This window comes from Drosophila biarmipes, unplaced genomic scaffold, assembly GCF_025231255.1.
Source record: "Drosophila biarmipes strain raj3 unplaced genomic scaffold, RU_DBia_V1.1 ptg000015l, whole genome shotgun sequence".
Classification (NCBI taxonomy): Eukaryota; Metazoa; Arthropoda; class Insecta; order Diptera; family Drosophilidae; genus Drosophila; species Drosophila biarmipes.
In genome coordinates, this window is record NW_026114533.1 from 924494 (window position 1) to 949830 (window position 25337).

Genomic DNA, 25337 nt, shown 5'->3' on the forward strand with positions numbered 1-25337 from the left:
TACTCATGCTGTATAAGATGACCTGAACTGATATATGTGACCATTTTTTTTGTACCCTTGCAGAGAGTATAACGCAGTGAAGGTGACTTTTCCGCCTCCATAAAGTGTATATATTCTTGATCAGCACTAGATGAGTCGATCTAGCCGTGTCCGTCCGTCTTTCCGTCCGTTTCTACGCACGCTAGTCTGTCAGTTTTAAAGTTATCGGGCTGAAACTTTCCCAAATTCGTATTTCTTTTGCAGGTAGTATATAAGAAACCAGACGGATCGGACCACTATATCTTATAGCTCCCATAGGAACTATTGGGGTGTTTTTTACAAATTATAGCTTAGCTTATAGTATTCTATAATATTAGGATTATAATTATTTATATTTTAAGAATTTAAGAATTTCGATTTAAAATTAATAAAAATCGAACGATTCTAACATATAGCTGTCAAAGAAACGGTCAGAGAAATAATGAAATAATTTTTATAACCGTTACTCGTAGAGTAAAAAGGTATACTAGAAGGAAGCGTTTCCGACCCCATAAAGTATATATATTCTTGATTAGAATTACTAGCCGAGTCGATCTAGCCATGTCCGTCTTTCCGTCTGTCTGTCCGTATAAACGATCTCGGAAACTATAAGAGCTAGAACAGGCAGCCTTGGCATGCAGATTCGTGGGCCAAGTTTGACAACTCAAGTCGATTACTAGGTTCCCAAATTGTACTTTGGTTTGAAAGACCCCAAAGCAACGGCCTTCTCGTGGTGTTCCCTGAGTACTGATTTTGATATACCAATCGGGAGCTAATTCGAGCGGTGAAAAACATACATGATGGCATATTTTTTAAAAGTTTGTTATTTGAGTAACTGGTATCTAATAGTAAAGAAACTTGACTGTACTTTCCCCTTGTTTTCTTTTTAATATCACTGAATCCAGCAACAATCCTTAAAATTGTATATGGTGTTACTAACGTTGATTATTTCTTATAAGTGCAAGGGAACGCATCGGCATCTTGTTTTTATTGAATTCGAAATGTGTTACGAACTGTTTATTTTCGGTGGCAGTGCCGCTGGCTCAGTCTGTCTCAGAGTACCCCTAATGATGCAGCTCGCAACATAAAAGAAAACATCGACAACTCCGCTATCGGACATCACAAAGTTCAAAACGTAATCATAGGTAAACATTTACAAGCATCAACAAAAATTCGGGTTTTATTTGGTGGCTTTTGATGTTTCAGCCAAGCGCTTCATCCCATGGGTACCCTTTATGTGCTACTGGGCACCACCCAAACTCGGCCGAACGGGTCACCTAAACCTGAAAAAGAAGGGACGGGCCAACTGCACTGTAAACTATACCTATACGGCTCTCGGGTCCAAATCCGGATAAATGCTCAATTACACAGAAAAGTACATGCTATGTATATCATCAAGGTACAAGTGTTTTAATTGTTTTAAATTTTCAGCCACTGCTTGCCGGCACGGAGGGCGGTTGTCGTCGGCCATGAGCACTTATTGTTGGAGGCCAGCGGCCTCTTCAAGATAGCTAGCCGGCGCACTCCACCGCCCCAAAAAGAGACGGCGATAATTCGCCACGCCGCTGCCTGACGACTGGGAGATCCAGAGATGAGGTGGACTTTGTAGTCCGGAACGGACTCACCGGGAAAATACTGGATGTCTTCAGCGAGGATGGCGAAGGCGTTCTCGGCTGGTTTTCCGTGCGTGACGCCGGTGACTGGCAGCCAAATTGTGTAGTAGGAAGAGTATTGTAGTGCAATTCCCAAGAAAGTAGTAAGCTTCCACACTATGTAATCGAACTCCCAAGTAAATCTCCCGGGTATCTAGTTGAACTTCCAAGTAAATCAGCCAAGTATGTAGTGGAACTCCCAAGTAAATCTCACGGGGCCTATTGTGTCGGGACCACGGTTGCCCATTAAATGATTAATAATAAATACCGCCCTCCATGCTAACTAACATACTATCACTCACATTTATTTTATTTTTGGCACAAAACTTAACTTAGGACCTTGCACCTGTCTGGTTCGGCAATATGGCTGCGACTATACCCATATCTGCTGATCATCTTCGCTTCTGCCCCCCGTGAATTTATAAATGTGTCTTTTTATACCCTTGCAGAGGGTATAATGATTTCAGTCAGAAGTTTGCAACGCAGTGCAGGAGACGTTTCGACCCCATAAAGTATATATATCCTTGATCAGCGTCACTAGACGATTCGATCTAACCATGTCCGTCTGTCCGTCCGTTTGTACGCAAACTAGTCTCTCAGTTTTAAAGCTATCGGGCTGAAACTTTCCCAAAAGTCTTCTTTCTATTGCAGGTAGTATATCGGACAACCATATCATATAGCTCCTATAGGAACTATTGGGGAAAAAATTTAAAAACAAGAAAGGAAGTTAACTTCGGCATGCCGAAGCTTGTATACCCTTGCAGTTATAAGAAATAATCTACTTTAGTAACACCATGTACAATTTTTAAGGATTGTTGCTGACTTCAGTGATATTAAAAATGATTTATTTCATTCTTTTTAGATCCATATGTTAGAGTAGTCTGATTCTTATTAAATTGAATTCGAAATTCTAAAAAATATACAAAAATATTCTTAAATACATACAAAAAAACATTCCCAATAATAAAAGATAATATGCCAAAAATCACCAAAAGCTATAATTTGTTTCATATTAATTTGCCAACAATTTTCCGATCGTTCCTATGACAACTATATGATATAGTCGTCCGATTTTGATAAAATTGAATTCGAATTTCAAAACTATTAAAAAATTTTTATTTCCAAACTAACAAGGTTATATGTTAAAAAACATCAAAGGTAACATTTTTCATATTTTCCGACTAATTTTTCGATCGTTTCTATAGCAGCTATATGATATAGTCGTAGGAATTTGATCACATTTATTTCGAAATTGAAGACCAACTAAAAAATGTTTTTTCCATATGTTAAAAAACACCGAAGATGTAATTTTTTTAAATTTTAGCCAAAATTTGAGAAATCTTAAGGACTAAACACCTTAAAATTTTATTTCAGATCGTTAGACCCAATTTTGAGAAATCGGAAAAAGGCTAAAAAAAAATTTAATTAAAAAAAAACTTTGCACCACAATTTTAAAATGGTGGTATTGAGACAAATCGTGTTTAAAAATCGTGCTTATTATTTTGAAATACCTTTCCAACGAGGTATATCACAAACCTGTAGCTTCAGTGCTTCACAAATTATCGCTATACAAAATGTATTTATTTATAAACATTTTTTCGCCAAACCAGATAGTTTTTAAAAAGTGGTCGACCTTATGTTTCTTATTTTAAGATTCTTAACATTATCTCAAATTTTCAGGTGCTTCAAATACAGTTTGGATAATCACATAAAAGGTCAATTCTCAGTAAAAGATGCTGTGAACTGGTATAGTTCAGGTGTGTGAGTTATAGATGAGATCCAAAGTAAACAGGACTTTAAAAAAAGACAGAACAAATAGTTTTTTCGGCAAAATCAATTTATTTTATTCAAAATAATCTCCCTCTGCTTTAATACAGCATTTTGCATGTGGAACGAGTGTTTTAGCTCGTTGCCCGGTATGGCCGCTAGTATGCCGGTGCAAGCCTTTTGAATGGCCTCGACGTCTGCATAACGCTTTCCTTTCATCGGCAAATGCATTTTTCCGAAAAGGTAGAAGTCGCAGTGTGCCATATCAGGTGAATATGGGGAGTGGTTGTTGGTTAAAACGTGATTTTTGGTCAAATAGTCGGAAAGAAGTGTTAATCGATGAGACGGCGCATTTAATGGTGGCTCTTTGTTCGAAGCTCATTTTCGCGCCGATGAAAAAAAAACATACTGACACTTAATACGCAATAACATCACTTCCAATTGATGAAATGTCATGAAATTTTTACTGGAAATCGATAAACGATAGCAGATTCTAGATGCTAGATTAAACAAGTCCTGTTTACTTTGGAACTCACCTTGTATGTCGACTCGTTTTGAAAACAAAAATGTGAGATTTTATATAGTTGAATAAAAACACCGACACCAAAGTAGATATATAAGTATCAAAACGATATTGTAAAGCTAAGAATATTGTAAAGTGGGCGGCAGACAGATTTTTGTGGGCGTTAGAAAGGGCGTATCCAACTTTTTTAAGTCAATCAATAATTAAATACGCTTTCAAAATTTGTTTTATAAGCTATCGTCTCGCGCAAACGTGTATTTTTTGTTCTCCATTTTACAAAAGTGCAGTGACTAGCTTAATAAATGTACAATAACGCGAAAAAATGCTCTCTGCGATAAAATCGCAAATTTTTATGTTGATTTTTTCACACATTGAGCTAAGTCCCCATTTCAACAATGTAGACGACGTAGACGGCTTTGCTAATTCATTGGAGTTTGTACTCGTCTCTGCAGCTCGAGGTGCAATGCAATCAAAAGAAAACAAATCTACAAATCGAACAGCTCGTCCTCGAAAAGCGACGTTTACGTCGAGAGTGGCAAAACCACAGATCGCCATCTGCTAAACAAAGCTTAAGACATCACGTCAAATTACTAAAGCTCTACAGCAAGAAGAAGCATATGACCACCGCCGCTGCATTGCTCTATGTGTCAACTTCTAGTACAAAACACTCACTATGGAGAGCTCACCCAACTCACCGAAAGACACCACAGGCAGCTGGGCGCGTTTGCCAGCACGTTTGCCAACCACCTCAAAAATATCTTCTATCCAAATCCTGCCACTAGTGCGATTACTTTGCCGACTTTACAATATGAGCTTTCAAAATGAGCCAATTAAGTTTCGCCCATGCGAAAACGTTAATATCATCAAAAATCAACTTAATCCGAAAATATCTCTGGGCCGCGATCATATAACTCCCAATATGATCACTGAGCTCCCATATTGCGTCGTTTTTTCGATGCCATCGCAAAACTTGGCCACTATTCAGTGAGATGGAAAAAGTCAATTATAATAGAGATAGGAAATCCTGACAAAGACCATACAATCCCCACGTCATACAAACCTATAAGCCTATATTCATGCTTATCTAAACTCTTTGAAACAACGCGTATTGACTCGGATAAACACATACCTAAGACTCCAGGAAAGAATGCCGTCACATCAATTTGGGTTTTGACCAGGTCAACCGGAGAACTCTAAAACATTTGATAGAGTCTGACTAGAAGCTCTAATGTACAAGATCAAGACAATGCTCCCCCACAGCACCGACATACTCTTAGAGTCTTACCTTTACGACAGAAAATTTGTTGTGAGGTGCTACACTGCTATGTCTGAGTTCCTCAAGGTAGCGTGCTAGGGCCAACATTATATGTCCTCTACACAGCAGACATCCCGACAAGCACACGACTAACAAAATCTACATTCGCTGATGATACAGCTATTTTTAGCCGCTCAAAATGCCTGATGCAAGCCGCGCAGTTGCTAGCTCGTCATCATCGATGTTGAAAAATGGCTATCAGATTGGCGAATTACAGTTAACAAACAAAAATGCAAGCACGTTACGTTCGCCCTGAACAGGCAAAACGGCTCGCCGCTTACGTTAAACAACACTCTACTCTCGCAAGCAAATGATGTAATATATCTAGGAGTATACCTCGACAGAAAGCTTACATGGCGCGGGCACATTGAAGTTGATAGAACACACCAAAAACTAAAACCAGCAGCCTTCATTGGCTTATCCACGATCGGTCTTCCTTAGCCTTAAATATAAAAACTCCTGCTGCATAACTCGGTACAAAAACCTCCTAGAAATGGGGGAATGCCAGAAATAGCAATATTGACATAGTCCAGAAAGTTCGGTCGAAGATCTCGGGAACAATCACCGAAGCACCGTGGTAGCAGAGCAACCAATCACGTCTTCGTCGCAATGTAGTCTTAGTATACTGTTAGTTAAATATTAATGTTAATTAACTTATTGTTAGTCTCAAAATGAAGAAAAGATTCAATAAATAAAAGCAAAGTTCATAAAAAAAAGGAATGCTTGTTTTCTAGCACGAAAACTGTGGGCGCCATAGTTTTGGACGGATTGATATGATATGTCCTTTATTGTTTAGATTAATACATTTTAAAGTTTTCCAGTAAGAAGAAACTTAAGAGCCAAAGCTTAGACATGGGGACAACCGGTAGTCAGTAAGATAACATCATCGTATGCATCCTCGCCCAGGTGGTTTTTGCGTGGAGTATTGATTCTTTGGTCCGTTTCGCCACTAATTGGGAGGATTTCATTATTAAGTTCTTCATTCTTCCCGTAAGTATCGAAAATGAGAGTTCAATATCGTTATCAATCCCCGGCCAACACGAAAACGAACGAGCAATGTTATTCATTTAACAATACCCAAGTGAGCACTATGAAGTTCTCCTTATCCTCAGTTTGGTCGGGAATACCAGTCTGTGCTCGAAAATAAGGAAGCCAGATTAGATTCGGTAGTGATATTCGGGAGCCATATATCCTGCTCGCTTCAGGCACTTGCCGTTCTCTGGAAAAAGCAATTTCGTAAGCATTTGTAAAAGTTCCCGGTTGTTTAGAAATAATCTCGTCACATTTACTGTGGGTCTCTATCCCAAAAGCATTCGATATAGAAAAGATCAAAAATCACAATATATTGCTGATTGTCGAAAACGCAGAGCATATGTCGCAATTTACTCCCCTGGTTCCTGGTTTCATTTTTCATAGAAGTGGACACTTCCTTATTTTCGTTGAAGTGATGATCTCCCGAATTTCGTGGACTTATTAAAAAGCGCGGCGCGGAATTAAGCTCTGGACTCTTTTGAGATCATATGTATTTTTATAAGTTGGAGCTCTCAATTAAATCGTGTGAAGTATTCTCGTACTGCAGGGTCCTGCTCACTTTGTAGTTATACCCGTTAGTCGTAGAGTAAGACGGTATACTATATTCGTGGGAAAGTATGTAACACGTAGAAGGAAGAGTTTCCGAACCCATAAGGTATATGTCCTGTCCGTCCGTATAAACGCTGAGATTTTGGAAACTATAAGAGCTAGAATATACATGCATGTAGATTCCTGGTCTTCCTACGCAGCGCAAGTTGGATCTAGGGGAGTACCACGCCCATTCTAACGCCCACAATCCGCAAAAATCTTTAGCGCATATTTAAAAAAAAAAATGTTAGCTGAAAAGTATTTGTCTCATCAATCTATTGCCACGACCACTCTAAAGCCCACAAACGGCTTAAACGCTTAAATCCGTCTGCCGCCCACATAAAATATACTGAAATAGCGGGTAGGGGGCACTTCACAATATCTCTTCGCTGCCTATATATCTCCAATTCCCTTTTACTCCCTTAAGCTGAGTAATGGGTATCTGATAGTTGAGGCACTCGACTTTAGCGTTCTTCCTTGTTTTCCATTGAAAACGGCGGCATCATTGAAGAGCTGCTTGCCTGACCAGCATTTGTGGCCTCTTGTATTGTTTCAGCACTTATAGAAGCAATTAAGGTGTTTTTCCTCAGCCATGTTGACTCACTTCTGACACCAAATAATATGTTCTTTATTGTTTAGATTAATATATATTACGGTTTTAGCATTGTGCACAAGGTTAAGACTCAAAACAAAATTAGAGATGGGGACAAGAGTACGATAGTCAACAAGATAACGACATCGTCGCACTCAATCCAGAGCGTGTCCTGGTCTAACAAATATATTGTATTTCATTCTTTTAAACATAACATTATATACAATTTGTTTTTAAAATCAAAAATTTTAAAATGAAAAGAACGTTTATTAAATACGGAAAGTGCAAAAAAAATTCTTGCAATTTCATGAGTTTAAATTAAACTTACTAACAAACAATTACCGTGAGTTTTTTTACTTACCAAATATTTGCTTGATACAGTAAGTTTAGCGGAATTGGTCCTTATCATCGATGTGCTTGATGTGAAAATTTCAGAGGAAGTAGAATTTTTTTTTAACGTTCTTTTTAAAGACTTTTTAGACACCGTAGTTAATATGGCAGTCTGTTGGAAAAGTAATGATAGTATCATTAGTAATATATCTATTAGGAAAAGTCACTGATTGTTTAAACTTACAGAAACAAAAATGTCGGAGTAATGGGTCCTGCTCTTACTTTTACTTGATTCCAAAAGCTCTATATTATTGAATATAGTAGTTGTAAGTATTGAAGTTCGCGTTATTTTAGTTGAAGGAATATAATTGCTGGGGATCGTGGCAACACCGGTAGGAGTATTATGACCATTGTTGTTTGCTGTTAAATCGTCTTTCTCCTGGCAAATTCTGAAAATGTTTGCGAATTATAAAAGTAAGTAAGTAAGTTCAAAAAGCTATAGTTACAGAACTTGAGTTAAGTTTTTTGCTCATTTACGATTCGAGTGAAGTAAGCCAAGTTTCTGATGCTACTGTCACATAAGTACTCCCAAAGGAAAATGAAGGCAACGTAAATTTGTTATTCAGGTGTAGCCAACGAAATTAAGCATTAGTTTAAAAAGATCATAACGATATAAAGTGTCGATGACCACAAATTCAGGCCGGTTTATTACTTTGAAGATGCTATTGAGAAGGGAACAGTGTTTTCTGTTTTATCAGAAATCCGTTTAAGAAAAGCTAAACTTATATAGAGAAAAATTCCTGAGGACTGACTGTCCTGACTGTTTTTTCGTGGAGTAGAATTATAAAGAATCTCCAGGATAACGCAAAGTGCTAATGTTGTATATGGGCTGGAGGTAGAGAAAGATGTTTACCGGGGCAACAATGTTGTGTTTCCATCTTTAAGACACATAGAGAAATATTGACGAATTTTAAGTACATACATTATTCATTATAAATTAATAATATTGTTACTTTAGTTATTTTTGTAAGTGGTGTTGGTATGAGTTTGGTGGTACTTAAACATGGACAGATTTTTGAAAAGTAAGTAACAATTATCCAATATATATACGTATTTTTTATGTTTATACATATACGTATAAGTATCTGCCCTCCCTCATCTTCAGTAAGGCTAGATATCATCGAACCTTGTCGATAAGCTCTTCTTTTTAAACATAAATAAACATGAAAATAATATGTTATTATATACATATCTTTAAGTTAGGGATAGTAAAGTAAGGAAAGTACAGTAAAGATAGTAAAATAAGTATAGTAATGTAAGGACAGTATAGTAGGCATAGGCGTATTACTATACTAAACTTGTTTTATAATTAGTTTAATTTTTATTTAAAAAGTAAGGAAAGTTCCATATACTACCGATTTGGACCTTGTACATAATGAACAATTTTATTAATTTTTTTTCGTCTTTAGTTAAGAAGTGAATAATAAAATGGATAATTTTTGATGAAAATTAGATTTATATTTTTAAACATTACAAATTAAAATAAAGTTTAAGTACACTTAATAAAAATTGCTCATTGTTTCATTTAAATAATCGATAAAACATCAATAATTTTCATTTTGACTGCCTCACACTTTTTTTTACGTATACCATTCAAAAAACAAGTAAACACGTGTATCAGGATTTGCCAAAAAAAAATTCCCTCTGTTTGCAAGTCTATATCTCCATCTGGAGTTATTTGACCTATTTCATGTCTTTGGCATAAAATCCTCTGAAGCCTATACTTGTTAAATAAATATTTTAGGCACACCAAATTTTATTGCATAATAAATATAGTGAATATATTAAGGAAAAGCTTATAAAAACAAATATATCTTATTAAATATATTTCCTTTTTTATTTAGACATTATCAGATATACAAGTGTTCTAATAAGAGCGAGCGAGAAGGCTGCTGAAAATATTAGGGGCCTTACTACATTCAATTCCATAGCTTGAAAACTTTAAAAGAAATTGATTGTAGGTGACAAATAGAAACATATTTTAAAATTAAAAAACAACTTTTTCTGTGAGGGCAAAAGTTTAAACATTTTTTAAAAATAAAATTAGCTTTTATTGTTTAAAAAATGTATTTAAAACGTAGACGTTTCAGAGGAGTTTATGCAAAACACATGAAATATTACAAACATAGAGACTTTTGAATACCAGCTTTTTTTCAAACTTTAAAAAATTTAAACCAAAAAATTATTTTTTTTCGGCCAAATTTTGATACACTTTTTTACTAATTTTCCCAATAGTATAAGTAAACAAAGTTTCAGGCAAATCAAAAATGTCAACTTAAAAAGTTGTTCGGTTTGTAAAAGAACGGTCGATATGTGTAATTGTATTTAAAAGAAACCCAAAACTTTTTTAAAAAGAACCGATACTAAAGGTGTCGATAAATATTAGTCAAAGTAGTGGCGGTACCTTTGACTGGTTGTGCAAAAGGTTAATGGAAGGGTAAGGTATTAACATTTTTTGTATACCCTTCCATAGGGTAAAATGATTTCAGATTCAGACGTTTCCTACCCCATAAAGTATATATACTTATGGTCAGCATCACTAGGCGAGTCGATCTAGCCATGTCCGTTTGTCCGTCAACATATTGCTACTAAAAATTTTCCTAAAGTCTTATTTTTTTGCAGGTAGTATATAAGTCAGAAACAGCCGGATCGGAAAACTATATTTTAAGGCTTCCATGGGAATGGTCAGAAAAAATGTTTTAAAATTATATCTTTAGTGTTTTTATACCCTAGCAGAGGGTATAATGATTTCAGTCATAAGTTTGCAACGCAGTGATGGAGACGTTCCCGACCCCATAAAGTATATATATTCTTGATCAGCGTCACAAGACGAGCCGATTAGTGGTAAATTTGTGGTAAAATAATATTCGGTGTTTTTTAACATATAAACTCTTACGCTTGGAAATAACATATTTTAATTTGTTTTGAATTTCGAGTTAAATTTTATCAAAATCGAACGTCTATATCATATAGCTGCTATCGAAACGTTCGGAAAATGAGTCGGAAAATATGGAAAAATTAAATCTTTGGTGTTATTTAACATATAACCCTTTGAGCTTGGAAATAACATTTTTTAATAAGTTCTGAATTTCGAATTAAATTCCATCAAAATCGGAAGACCTTATCATATAACTGCCATGGGAACGTTCGGAAAATTAGTGGTAAATCAATATAACAAAAGTATATTTTCGGTGTTTTTTAAAATATAACCTTCTAAGCTTGGAAATAACATTTTTTAATTAGTTCTGAATTTCGAATTAAATTTATTCAACATTGGACGACTATATCATATAGCAGTCATAGGAACGATCGGAATATTGATGGGAAAATATTATGAAACAAATTATAGCTTTGTGGTTTTTTGACATATTATCTTATAATGTTGTGAATGTAATTTTTTATATTTTTTTTACATCTATATGTTAGAGTAGTCCGATTTTTGATAAATTTAATTTGAAATTCTTAGAAAGAGAATGAAATAAAAAAAGAATGAAATAATTTTTTTTGGTAATATCACTGAAGTCAGTAACAATCCACTATGTGAAATTTTACAACTTTTTTTTTGGCCAAAACCGTTTTTCAAAAGTGGTTTGAAATTGATTTTGACTATCAGAATAGATTAAGATAACATCAATCTCCAATGTTACCAACAGAAAAGTTTAGCAGATCGCACCACTGTTATCAGCTGTTAAAGTCTGTTTTTATTTCAACGAGGTGGCAGCTCTAATAAATCACCAATAATTCTATAAAGTTAGAATGGTTAAAAAGTGTAAAACTAAGCAAAGGAGTGCCGTTTTTGAAATGCCATTTAATCAGAGAGGCTTGTATCTTGTGTATTTGTGTTTATCGATTGTGGTGCTCGTATAATCGTGTGTAAGTTCTAACCTAAAAATACGAAATCTTTAAATTCATTTTTATTTTTAAAAAGAGCTACAAGTGAGTCCAGCTCGCTTCCCCTCTAAAACCTTTTTTATCTTGTAAAGCATTTAATTCTCATTAGGCTCAGTTAGTATAAAAGTGCACTTTTGCGCACTTTTTCTAAATTTTGGTTTTTAAGAAATCTACCTAATACTGTATCCTTCCCGTATTTTTGTCTGGTAAGTTTCACTTCCAACATTGGCTTGAAAAAAACAGTACGCAACGTTCTTTGTTATTAAATATTAATTATTTTAAAAATATTTTACAACATAATTTCACTTAACGAAGAATAGTAATAACAAGAAAGGAAGTTAACTTCGGCAAGCCGAAGTTTGCATACCCTTGCAGTTATAAGAAATAACTCGAGTAAATAAATTGTTTCCCGATTGTTCCTAGGACAGCTATATGATATAGTCGTTCGATCTTATTAAAATTTAATTCGAAATTCAGAACTAATTAAAAATGTTATTTCCAAGCTAAGAAGGTTATACGTCAAATAGCACCAAAACTATATTTTGTGATATATTATTTGCTCAACAATTTCCCGATCGTTTCTATGACAGCTATATGATATAGCCTTACGATTTTAAAAAAATGTAATTCGAAATTCACAACTAATTAAAAATTGTTGTTTCCAAGCTTAGAAGGTTATACAGTAAGAAACACCAAAGAATATAATATTTTCATATCTTCCGACTAATTTTTCGATCATTTTTATTGCATATAGCTGCCATATAGTCGTCCGATTTTGATAAAACTGAATTCGAAATTCAAAACTAATTAAAATATGTTAAAAAATACCGAAGATATAATTTTTTTAAAGCTTTTCCTCGATAGTTCCTATGGGAGCTATAAGATATAGTTGCCCGATCCATCTGGTTCTGACTTATACGAGTATATACCTTGAGGGGTTGGAAATGCCTCTTTCACTGCATTGCAAACATCTGACTGAAATCATTTTTCCTTGTTAAAATACACCAAAGATATATTTTTTTTTAATTTTTTCACCGATAGTTCCAATGGGAGCTAAAAGATATAGTTGTCGGATCCGGCTGGCTCCGACCTATCTTGTGTATTTGTGTTTATCGATTGTGGTGCTCGTATAATCGTGTGTAAGTTCTAACCTAAAAATACGAAATCTTTAAATTCATTTTTATTTTTAAAAAGAGCTACAAGTGAGTCCAGCTCGCTTCCCCTCTAAAACCTTTTTTATCTTGTAAAGCATTTAATTCTCATTAGGCTCAGTTAGTATAAAAGTGCACTTTTGCGCACTTTTTCTAAATTTTGGTTTTTAAGAAATCTACCTAATACTGTATCCTTCCCGTATTTTTGTCTGGTAAGTTTCACTTCCAACATTGGCTTGAAAAAAACAGTACGCAACGTTCTTTGTTATTAAATATTAATTATTTAAAAAATATTTTACAACATAATTTCACTTAACGAAGAATAGTAATAACAAGAAAGGAAGTTAACTTCGGCAAGCCGAAGTTTGCATACCTTTGCAGTTATAAGAAATAACTCGAGTAAATAAATTGTTTCCCGATTGTTCCTAGGACAGCTATATGATATAGTCGTCCGATCTTATTAAAATTTAATTCGAAATTCAGAACTAATTAAAAATGTTATTTCCAAGCTAAGAAGGTTATACGTCAAATAGCACCAAAACTATATTTTGTGATATATTATTTGCTCACCAATTTCCCGATCGTTTCTATGACAGCTATATGATATAGCCTTACGATTTAAAAAAAATGTAATTCGAAATTCACAACTAATTAAAAATTGTTGTTTCCAAGCTTAGAAGGTTATACAGTAAGAAACACCAAAGAATATAATATTTTCATATCTTCCGACTAATTTTTCGATCATTTTTATTGCATATAGCTGCCATATAGTCGTCCGATTTTGATAAAACTGAATTCGAAATTCAAAACTAATTAAAATATGTTAAAAAATACCGAAGATATAATTTTTTTAAAGCTTTTCCTCGATAGTTCCTATGGGAGCTATAAGATATAGTTGCCCGATCCATCTGGTTCTGACTTATACGAGTATATACCTTGAGGGGTTGGAAATGCCTCTTTCACTGCATTGCAAACATCTGACTGAAATCATTTTTCCTTGTTAAAATACACCAAAGATATATTTTTTTTTAATTTTTTCACCGATAGTTCCAATGGGAGCTAAAAGATATAGTTGTCGGATCCGGCTGGCTCCGACCTATATACTACCTGCAATAGAAATAATACTTTTGGGAAAGTTTCAGCCCGATAGCTTTAAAACTGAAAGACTAGTTTTCGTAGAAACGGACAGACAGACGGACATGGCTAGATCAAGAATATATATACTTTATGGGGTCGGAAATGTCTGCTTCACTGCGTTGCAAAGTTCTGACTGAAATCTTCGGTGTTTTTAACATGTAACCTCCTTCACTTTGAAATAACATTAATAATAATATAATAATAATAAATTGATCTTCGGTGTTTTTTAAGATATAACCTCGTACGCTTGGAAATAACATTTTTTATTGGAATTGAATTTTGACTTAAATTTTATCAAAATCGGCTTACGACTATGTCATATAGCTGTCATAGGAAAGATCGGAAAATTGGTGGGAAAATAATATGAAACAAATTATAGCTTTGGTGCTTTTTGAGATATAACCTAACCCAACTTGAATAAAATCAAAATCGGTCAATACGCGCTTACTCTAAAAAATTAAAAGTGCCTATATTGAAAACAAAAATAAAATGTTTATAAACCAAAAACAAAAATCCAAATCGGTCAATACGCGCTAATAAATTTAAGTGCAAATATTGAAAATTAACAAAGCAACGACAACTAAAAATGGCTAATCCTTCAGCGCTACCACAGCTGTCCGAGGGTCATTTGAATCAATTGATCGGGCAAATCAAAGAATTGGCATACTTTGATGGAAATCCAGCAGAGCTAAGCCGGTACATTGCCAGGTTTGAGTACCTTCTACAAATATACCCTACTCAAGATGCCCAACAAACTCACATTATATATGAAGCCATCGAAAGGACCATTGTCGATTCAGCGCAAGCAGTCATCGAAGAAGAAAAATCAAACGCTTGGGTAACTACAAAAGCAGCTCTAATCAAGGCCTTCAAGGATCATAGGCCTTATGAAGACATCATCCAGGACATCCGGGTTACCCAATACCAAGGAAGCATTAGTAAGTTTGTAAATGAACTTAAGTTTGGTTCTATAAAAGTACAAAATAATTTAGAATTAGAGTCAGACTCGGCAGAAAGATTACTTTTCACAAGTTCATTAAATAAAACTACGAAGGATTGTATCGAGAAAAAACTTCCCGACAGATTGTATAATTCTTTATCCAAAAAAGATATCACAACTCTTGCTTACTTAAAACAAGCTGCAATGATATTAGGCAATTGTGACGCAGACCCATTCGATAATTATAAACCTAAACGTCATGATAATCAAAGGTATTCGAGAGGACCACATCGAAATTATTATTATCTAATTCTTAATCTAATTATCTAATTATTTAATTCTCAATCACAAAATGATCCAAAGTATAACAATAATAATTCAAGGAAAGATAATAGTTCAAATAATTCAAAAAGTCTCCAAAGTTCACGAGCTTAAGAAAAACCTAGATCAAGGTAGGGCACAACATCCTTTAAATTTCCAGGCATCGACTTCAAGTAATTCTCCTAGTGCACCTGTTAAGAGACAAAGGAAAACTGACGTGCACAGAATAGTATGGACGTAAATTTGCAAACAACAAACTGCCTCGGATACAGAAAGTTTTGCCCATATGTCTGAGTAATGATTAAGGGAAAACTCTTTAGAGCTATGATAGATACAGGGTCATTTATCAACGTAATGACAAAAAATTTTGCAGAAAATAAAATAGTGGAATAAAAATTTAAAAAAGTATACAATAAATGCATCAAGAAAATTCAATAAAAGTGTAACATTAGATCCTTGGAAAATGTGTCCTACTTAACAGAAATTTTATTTAAATAAATTTTCTGACAATTACGATAAATTAATAGGCAGAGATTATTTAAAAGAAAAAGGGCAAAAATAAATAACGAGGAGGGAACAGTGATGTTAGGAGACATGTTACTTTATACAAAGTATGGAGAAAATGATATAGAAAAGGATAAGACCGCAGTAAAATGCCTTAATCCACCATCATTTGAAAAAAAATTGAAAAGGATAATACCGCAGTAAAATGCCCTAATCCACCCTTGTCATATGACAGATCTTTTAATTTTGCCATAAATAATGAATTAAAATAATGTAATGAATACAAGTTAGAGCACTTGAATGAGGAAGAAAAAAAAAATTTAAAAAAGGTTTTATTTGAATTTAAAGACATCCAGAGAAAAGAAGGTGAAAATGTGACTTTTACAAGTACTATTAAACATTCAATACAAACCAAGCATGAAGATCCCATATAGCCATATAAATACCCTCATATTTTCTATGAAGAAGTTAACAAACAAATAAATGAATTGATTGAACAGGAAATAATTCATAAATCAATTTGGATAGTTCCAAAAAAGAGCGATGCATCAGGAAAACTGAAATTCAGATTAGTAGCAGACTACAGAAATTAAAATGAAATTAAATATAAGACAAATTAGGAAGATGTCAATATTTAACAATCATTGATTTAGCCAAAGGAATTCATCAAATTTAAATGGAACCAGAATCAATAGCTAAAACATCATTCTCAACAAAACATGGTCATTACGTATATACTCGAATGCCATTTGTCCTTAAAAATGGCCCGCTACTTTCCAAAGATGTATGAACAATTTATTAGAAGATTTAATCTATTAAGATTGTTTAGTATATCTAGATGATATTATAATTTTTCCACTTCATTGGAAGAACACATTCTATCATTATATATATATTATATATACAACAAGACTTAAAGATATTCTGACTTCACAGACTTCAAAGGAAAAAGGAAGCTCTAGCAGAAGTCACAGGTAGAGATTGGCTAGAAGCCAAAAGAGTAATCATGAAAGTATTCAATGAAATGGGAAAACCCCAAGAAATAAAGGCAGACAAAGATTCATCATTTATGTGCGTAGCTTAACATAATTGGATAACTCAGAAGGAGTTCAAATTCAAATAACAACCAGTAAAAACGGTGTTTCAGATATAGAAAGATTACATAAAACAGTAAATGAAAAGTTAAGAATTATAACAAGTGAATCAGTTATCGAGAATAGATCTACTAACTTCGAACTAATTCTTTATGTTTACAATCACAAAACCAAATATAATGCTACAAATTAGATACCAGCTGATATTTTCATGTATGCAGGAACTCCAGATCACAACACACAAATGAAGAAAAGTAACAGAATCGAACAACTAAATGAAAAACGTCATGACTATGAGATAGACCCGAAATATAAACAAGCACCTTTAGTAAAATCTAAGACTACAAATCAATTTAAAAAGACAGGTACTTTAAAGAAAGTTGACGAGAAACATTTTGAATAAACTAACAGAGGAAGGAAAATGGTGCATTATAAAACATAATATAGAAAGAAAAAGAAAATTAATAAAAGCAAACATGATAATAATTCCAGGCAAACGGAAGGAAACGAACGGACCAGTGAAACCAACAATTTTCTCTACTTTATTAGCAACTGTAATTCAATTGACAATTGGACAAAGTATTGAGATAACTCATATAAAAGTTCAGAATGCGAAACAGCGTAGTTAAAAAGGGGAAAGAAATTTTCAGAAATAAAGGGTAAGGGAACTTATTGTGTCCTCCTTTTTCCCAGTAACTTTGTTTTTGTGTCGTCTAACTATCGTCCAGAGGTGTCTCAAAAGTTACTTCTTCACGATCGCGACCTTTTTTGTTTTTCTAAAATGTGTGCTATCGTCTATCTATCGTCCAGAAGTGTCTCAGAAGTTACTTCTTCGCGATCGAAATGTGTGCTATCGCTTTTCTATCGCTCAGAAGTGACTTAGAAGTAACTTCTACGCGATATACGTATATCGAAATGTGTGCTATCGCCTTTCTATCGCTCAGAAATGACTTAGAAGTAACTTCTACGCGATGTACGTATATTTTGTTTTTGTAAAATGTGTACCATCGTCTTCTATCTTCAGAAGTGACTTAGAAGAGACTTCTGGACGATAGACGATAGAATTATCGCCCTTTTGTTTGCAGGCGACATATTCATAGTACCACGTACTCCTATGCACATGTCCACACATACACGCAGTCACTCTCGAGACACCCTTTAAGAAATAACAATTGAGTCACCCTCTAAGAAATAAGAATCCAAATTTAATTGTAAACAAGCCAATGCAAAATTACCAAGTTATAAGCAAGCCACAGGAAAATTACCATGAAACAAAACCTCAGCTTGTAGACTAAACAATTAGAACGAGCTGCTGTTCGGACTATCGGCAAGTTCCCACAATTCAGGATACTTCGATTCGAGACTTTGGGACCCCAGTCTGGAGTCTAAAGACCAAAGTTAGGGAGTGACTCAATTGCAGCAAAACCCACTCACAAAAAGCCCTAAAGATCAAAACCGAGGTATGATAGTAAATGAAGTAGAAGTTAGAGAGCGAGTTCAGTTTGAGATTTGTCAATAGCAAGTCGGTGTTCTTCAAGAATAAAACTTGTAACCAGTTTAAGAATAAGAAATTAAATAAATTGTTTTTAACTTAAACTTATGGTGTAAGAATTAAATTATATATAGGTACATAAATAACGAGAAAGGTATTTCTTTCTTTGTACATATATGACATTTGTGATTTTTTTCATAAAAGGATAATACCTCAAGAATTTGTTTATTTACAACGGACTTTGCGCCTGCGTCAGGCCATTTTAGCAATCATTTATATCTCGCCATTTTTTCTTTTTTTTACTCTGGGATTATGGTATGGTAAGCAATGGGTGGTTTGCTTAATGGGACCTAAATTATTATCATACAATTTGAAAAAAGGATAAAATTTACCATTAGGTGTGGGTACACACATTTCATATGGTGATATAAAAAGGGATAAAATCTCTTCAACTTGATTCCAGCTCAATATAAAAATTTTGAAATATCAAAATATTATTATATTTTTATACTGTTGCAGAGGGTATATTGATTTCAGTTTTCTTACATATCATATGCGTTTGCAACGCAGTGTAGGAGACGTTTTCGACCCTATAAAGTATATATATTCTTGATCAGAAACAGTAGACGAGGCGATCTATGTCCATCTGTTCGCCCGTCTATCCGTCCGTCTGTCCATTCGTCTGTCCGTACGTTACTACGCAAACTAGTCTCTCCGTTTTATAGCTATCGGGCTGAAACTTTACCAAAAGTCTTCGTTGTATTGCAGGTAGTAATAAGTCGGAACCAGCCGGATCGGACAACTATATCTTATAGCTCCCATAGGAACTATAGGGGAAAAAATTAAAAAGCAATTATATCTTTGGTGTTTTTTAACATATAAACTCCTACGCTTGGAAATAACATTTTTAATTGCTTTTGAATTTTGAATTAAATTTTATCAAAATCGGACAACTATAGCTACCGTAAGAACGATCGGAAAATTAGTGGTAAAAAAATATAACAAAATTATGTCTTCGGTGTTTTTTAGCATATAACCTCCTACCCTTGGAAATAATATGTTTGATTTGGTTTTGAATTTCGAAATAAATTTTATCAAAATCGGACGACTATATCATATAGCTGTTATAGGAACGATCGAAAAATTTATGGGAAAATTTAGGGTTATGAAACAAATTATAGCTTTGGGGCTTTTTGACATATTATCTTACAATATTGGGAATATAAATTTTTATATTTTTAATAATTTCGAATTTAATTTAATAAAAATCCTCCTATGCTGAAATAATTTTTTTTTGTAATATCACTGAAGTCAGCAACAATCCTTAAAAGTTTCACATGGTGTTTCTAAACTTGATTAGTTCTTATAACTCCAAGGGTATGCAAACATCGGCTTGCCGAAGTTAACCTCCTTTCTTGTTTAGAATATTTTCGACTGTGAAAGAAACAATTTTCTCTCTGTGTACTTTACCAATTTTAAAAATCATCTTTTGGTGTGTTCGGCTAGCTGTCCATGCTGTGCTTGTATAAGATAAAAGAAAGAAAGAATGAAATCCTGGACAAAAAACTTGACTTAGTGAAAGAATTGTCCATGTTATTTTTAAATCTGATAACATGAATTGAAATTGTTTATTAGTAGAATAAAACTACTACTCTTACTACTACCAACATCCTTACAGGTCCGTTATACTGTTTCTTTACAGAATAGAAGTAGAAAACTTGAAATAGAAAAAATATAAGCAACTAGAAATAGATATTACCAGACCCCAACACGTGTACCATAAAGTTGAATTAGAAATTAAATTTAAAAACGTTCCTATATTAGGACTTTAATGTTTTCAAAATATGTTCTAATGGTAATGAAAAAATTTAATATATGAGAAATAATACAATGTGAGAAATAATTTACAATTATACATTGGAACTAAGCAAAAATCTGCATGCGAAACGATGGACCGGTGTATTTATTAAAGATTCTGGAGTCAGAAAATTAAATTGAGGTTTAGGGGTACTTACACGTGTTAAAAATCACAGTCTAAGTCTTTACTTCACATCGAACGTCGTCTAAAGGACACGTACTTTGATTACTTTGGTTACCAGAACAGTTGGTAACAGTTAGTTACCAACTAGACAGTACAAAAACAGTACATGTATAGTAACAACGGGTAATAACCGTACCAAATCCAAAAAGCTCAATCATCATCATGAACCAGGAAAACCAGATGAATATTAGAAGAACACAAAGAGTTCAATAAATTTAATAAAAAAAGACGCTGATATTAAAGACAGGGATGCCTGAAAATGTAAGATCTGCGATCCTTAAGGCGAAGTGCAAAACAACAAAGGAGGGAGAGCCTTTAAAGTAAAAATCTATTAAACTCGTATGAAGCATTAGGATAATCTTGAAATTTTTGTTGTGCATTAAAAATGTGTTGGGAAATGCTGAGGGTTAAATAAAAGTTTTAATAAATTGTATTCAAGAACTAGTGTTGATGTTGACTGAGATTCTTGACGATGTGTTTGAACAAAAAAAAAAAGATAAACAAACTTTTAAAATGGAAATAACACTATCACCTGAAGTATTCCTATCAATCGCATTCCGGAGTTAGGATTCATATGTTAGTCCCAAACTGGGGCATGGGAGCCAAAGCAGCAGGAATGTGAAATTGTCGGCGACCCGCAAAAAACCTCGATTCACATTAATAAAAAATACAAATTACAAGTTCAAAACAGAAAAGAGCGAAAAATCGAGATGCGCCAGTCAGCAAGGCTTGGCTATCGAAAATTGTGGGACCAGAGTTGCTTAGGAATACCTATCGAACGCGTCGATAGGTAGAAAATTTAAAAGTTGACAAAACGACAAGCGCCCTACATCTTAGAGTTAAAAAAAGGGCGAGATATAAAGGATTGCTAAAATTTCCTGACGCATGCGCAAAGCCCTTAATGAAAAAAAGCATATATATACGTATATATCCAAGCTGCCCGACGGCTTCGGAACCTCCAGGTCAAATATGAGGACGAGGCATGATATCTGAGGCTATTTATCGAGTGGATGAACGAACTATACCGGAGCATCCAGCTCGATGAGGGTTGTTTCAAGCAATGTTGTTAGGTGTATGCACCGAGGATAAGCAAACGGCAAGCATTTTATTTTTATTATTTCCTTTCAAGTCATATGAACGGTTTTCAGCAATAACTATGTTTTTGAATGTATGTACCCGTGCGGGGACAGAAAACTTTACTTATTAAACCACAAATATATATAATAATACCAGATAAGTTATTAAATCCGTATAAGTCACAAAGATGTTGTCCACCCTAAACATTCATTTATCAAAGTTTTGTAATGACAAAGATTTAATTTAAAATATCCAAAGATAGTTCCTTTGGAATTCTTGAAATATTTTTGAGGTAAAGAAATGATTTTAATAAAAATCATTTAGGTATGTATATATATTATATATAGATATATATATATTTTATATATATTATATATAGAAATATATATATAATTTCTATATATATTAAAAAAAAAGACAGAACAAATAATTTTTTTGACAAAATCAATTTATTTTATTCAAAATAGTCTTCTTGTGCTTTAATACAGCGTTTTGCACGTTCCAAAAGCATGTGGAACGAGTGTTTCAGCTCGTTGTCCGGTGTGGCTGCCAGTATGCCAATGCAAGCTATTTGAATGGCCTCTAAGTCAGCATAACGCTTTCTTTTCACGTCGCACGGTACCATATCAGGTGAATACGGGGAGTGCTTGATGATTTAAATGTGATTTTTGGTCAACTAGTCGGACACAAGCGTCGATCGATGAGACGGTGCATAATCGTGCAACAAACGCCAACTTCCATTTTCGTCGAATACGGCGCACCAAACGCATCAAAACTCTAAAGTAGAATACCGTATTAACGTTTTGGCCGGGTTGAACAAATTTTTTTTTGGACAATACCCTTGGAATCATAAAAACAAATCATCATTGTGTTCACTTTTGACTAATCCAGGCGCGATTTTTTTGGGATTCGGCTCGTCCGGCGCCTTCCATTCAGCACTCTGGCATTTCGTTTCGGGATCATATTGAAAACACCACGTTTGGTCACTAGTCACAATCTTGTAAAGGAAGTTCGGGTCTTTTTTTGCCTCTTTAATGATGATGATGACGACAGTCAATTTGTGCGGAACAAACCGTGCACACACCTTTTGTAAGCGCAAATGTTCGGTCAAAATGCGATAAATCGATATTTTGGAGATGTTCAATTCTATTTCCATAAATTTCAATGATGATTTCGGCTGATTTTTTATGAATTCACGCACAGTTTCGATGGAATTTTCGGTGATCACGGATTTTGGTTGGCCCACATGTTCATCGTCATTTATGTCCTCACGACCACTTTGAAAACGTTGAAATACCTCGTGGACTCTGCTACGGGATTGGCAATCATCGCCTTTAATCAATTGAAACGTTTCGGTAAAAGTTTAACCAATTTTAAAACAATATTTAATGTTCACTCTTTGTTTGAAGCTTATTTTCGCACCGATGACACAAAAGCGTACTGACACTTAAAACGCAATAACCTCACTTCCAATGTATGAAATGTCATACAATTTTTACAAGAAGTCGATGAACGATAGCAGATTCTAACGCACCAGTTTATATAGGGGTGGCGCCACTAGACGGCGCTAGATTAAAAAAGTCATGTTTACTTTGGAACTATGTAATGAGTAATACAACTTTCAACATGAATATATAGTGTAACCACTCCCCATTCCCCTCCAACAACAACAGCAAATAAAATAGATCTGTAGAACAATGTCACCTCTTATAAGATTTTGTATAAAAATAGTACCAAGCATTGTTCTACGATTTACAAGTGTAGGTAAATTAAGCAATTGTAATCTACTCTGGTAGGAAGGCAGCCTTACGTTTTGATCCCAATTCAAACTACGCAGGGCAAATAATATAAATTTTTTTTTACCGACTCAATACGGTCAATGTACACTTGATATTGTTGACTCCAAGCCGACGAACAATATTCGAAAATAGGACGACAAGGGATGTAAATAATTATTTGGTCTTAGGGTCATCAAATTCTTTTGACCAACGCTTTATAAACCCAAAAACACTCATGGCTTTGTTAACAGTGGACATTATGTGGCAGTCCTATTTAAGCTTAGGGTCCAGAAGAACACCTAAATCCCTAACTGAATATATATGGTCAATTGGCGTATTTTTAAGAAATAAACTTATAAGGGTAGGAGTACCCCAATCAATATCTGACTGTAAGTTAAAACCCGAAATTATATTAAAGACAACCCTCCGAGTCCTACCATTCAAGTAACATGAAATCCAATATAATAGATTACCAAACCCAAGCTAATCTAATTTAAATAAAAAAAGAGAGTGGTTAACGGAGTTGAATGCCTTACTAAAATCTGTATACACAAGTCAGTCTGCATTTTCTTAAATGTATTTATGATATAAGGGAGGAACATAAATGTTGCAAATGAGAAGTGATAATACGTTAAAATGCTTAAGAAATTGACGACAATTTATAAATAATTCTATAATTTTGGGCATCCGCTTTGCACCCTTTTTATGGGGTGGAATAATAAAAGAGTCCTTCCAGATAGTAGGAAAAACTGATGATGAAATAGACAAATTAACAAGAAATGAAGTTAACTTCGGCTAGCCGAAGTTTATATACCCTTGCAGTTACAAAAAAAATTTTTTAAATATAAAAATTTATATTCCCAATATTATAAGATACTGTGTCAAAAAGCCCCACAGCTATAATTTGTTTCATATTATGTCCCACCAATTATCCGATCGTTCCTATGACAGCTATAGTCGTCCGATTTTAATAAAATTTAATTCGTAATTCAAAACCAAATAAAAAATGTTATTTCCAAGCGTAGGAGGTTATAAGTTAAAAAACACCGGAGACATAATTTTTAATGTTATTTTACCACTAATTTCCCGATTGTTCCTATGGGCGATATATGATATAGTCGTCCGATTTTGATAAAATTTAATTCGAAATTCAAAACCAAATAAAAAATGTTATATCCACGCTGGTTGCGACTTATATACTATCTGCAATAGAAAGAAGACTTTTGAGAAAGTTTTAGCCCGATAACTTCAAAACTAAGAGACTAGTTTTTTTTTTTTTAGTCTTGCAAACTTCTGACTGAAATTATTATACCCTCCGCACAAAACATAAGCAAGTCCATGTGGAGAATAAGTTGGCATTGTTGTTGCTAAACCTCTTAAGAGAGCTTTCGGTTTTTACAGGGGGAAAAAACCAAATTTTTCCTATTTAAGGGATTAGGGTAGTTAGAATTTGACAAAGCTGTCAAACTATAAGTAGTTTGGAACAACTCAGCAAATAAATCAGCAATTTCAGAATCCATCGATGCCTCCATTGAGATTAGACGTACCGATTACGGCAAAACCAATGACTTACGCTTCGCATTAACAAAGTTGTAAAACTGTTTCGGATCATTAAAATACGTATTTAACACTGTATAGAGTAGTTCAGTGGCACTTTCAGTGTCTGTACAATTGTACAAGTATGTCCAATTATAATAAGAAGTCATTATACTTTTTATAGTCACATTTACGAAAACATCTCATTTTAGTTAGTGACACTAAAGAAGAGAGGGTATCAAAGCAGGGGAGGCAAATTGTCAGTTCCATAGTTGGATGATATTGGTCTTCCTCAGTTCTACATACTGTGACTTCCGACGGGTCTGAAACAAACACAAGATCTAATTGTCACAAAAGTCAGTAGGAGGAGACCAAGAAATATCAGGTAGATTAAAGTCTTGGTTTATTTCAAACTCCGACTTAATTATTTGTTTGATAGTTTCAGACATCTCTTGACTTTCGATTCGAATTTTGTACTGTTTTTTTTTGTACTTGTTC

The 25337-nt window shown here is 34.1% G+C and overlaps 1 protein-coding gene across 2 annotated transcripts in view; it reads right to left on the reverse strand.

The window, feature by feature from the left end:
- The window catches only part of LOC122818569 (uncharacterized), a 244941-nt gene that overhangs the window by 60465 nt on the left and 159139 nt on the right, over window positions 1-25337 (reverse strand). For both annotated transcript variants that reach the window (XM_050890123.1, XM_050890122.1), the window contains exons 3-4: window positions 8062-8266; window positions 7849-7989 (exon numbers count right to left, since the gene is read on the reverse strand). In XM_050890123.1, the coding sequence (XP_050746080.1) occupies window positions 7849-7989; window positions 8062-8266 (346 nt within the window). The remainder of the gene's footprint in view (window positions 1-7848; window positions 7990-8061; window positions 8267-25337) is intronic.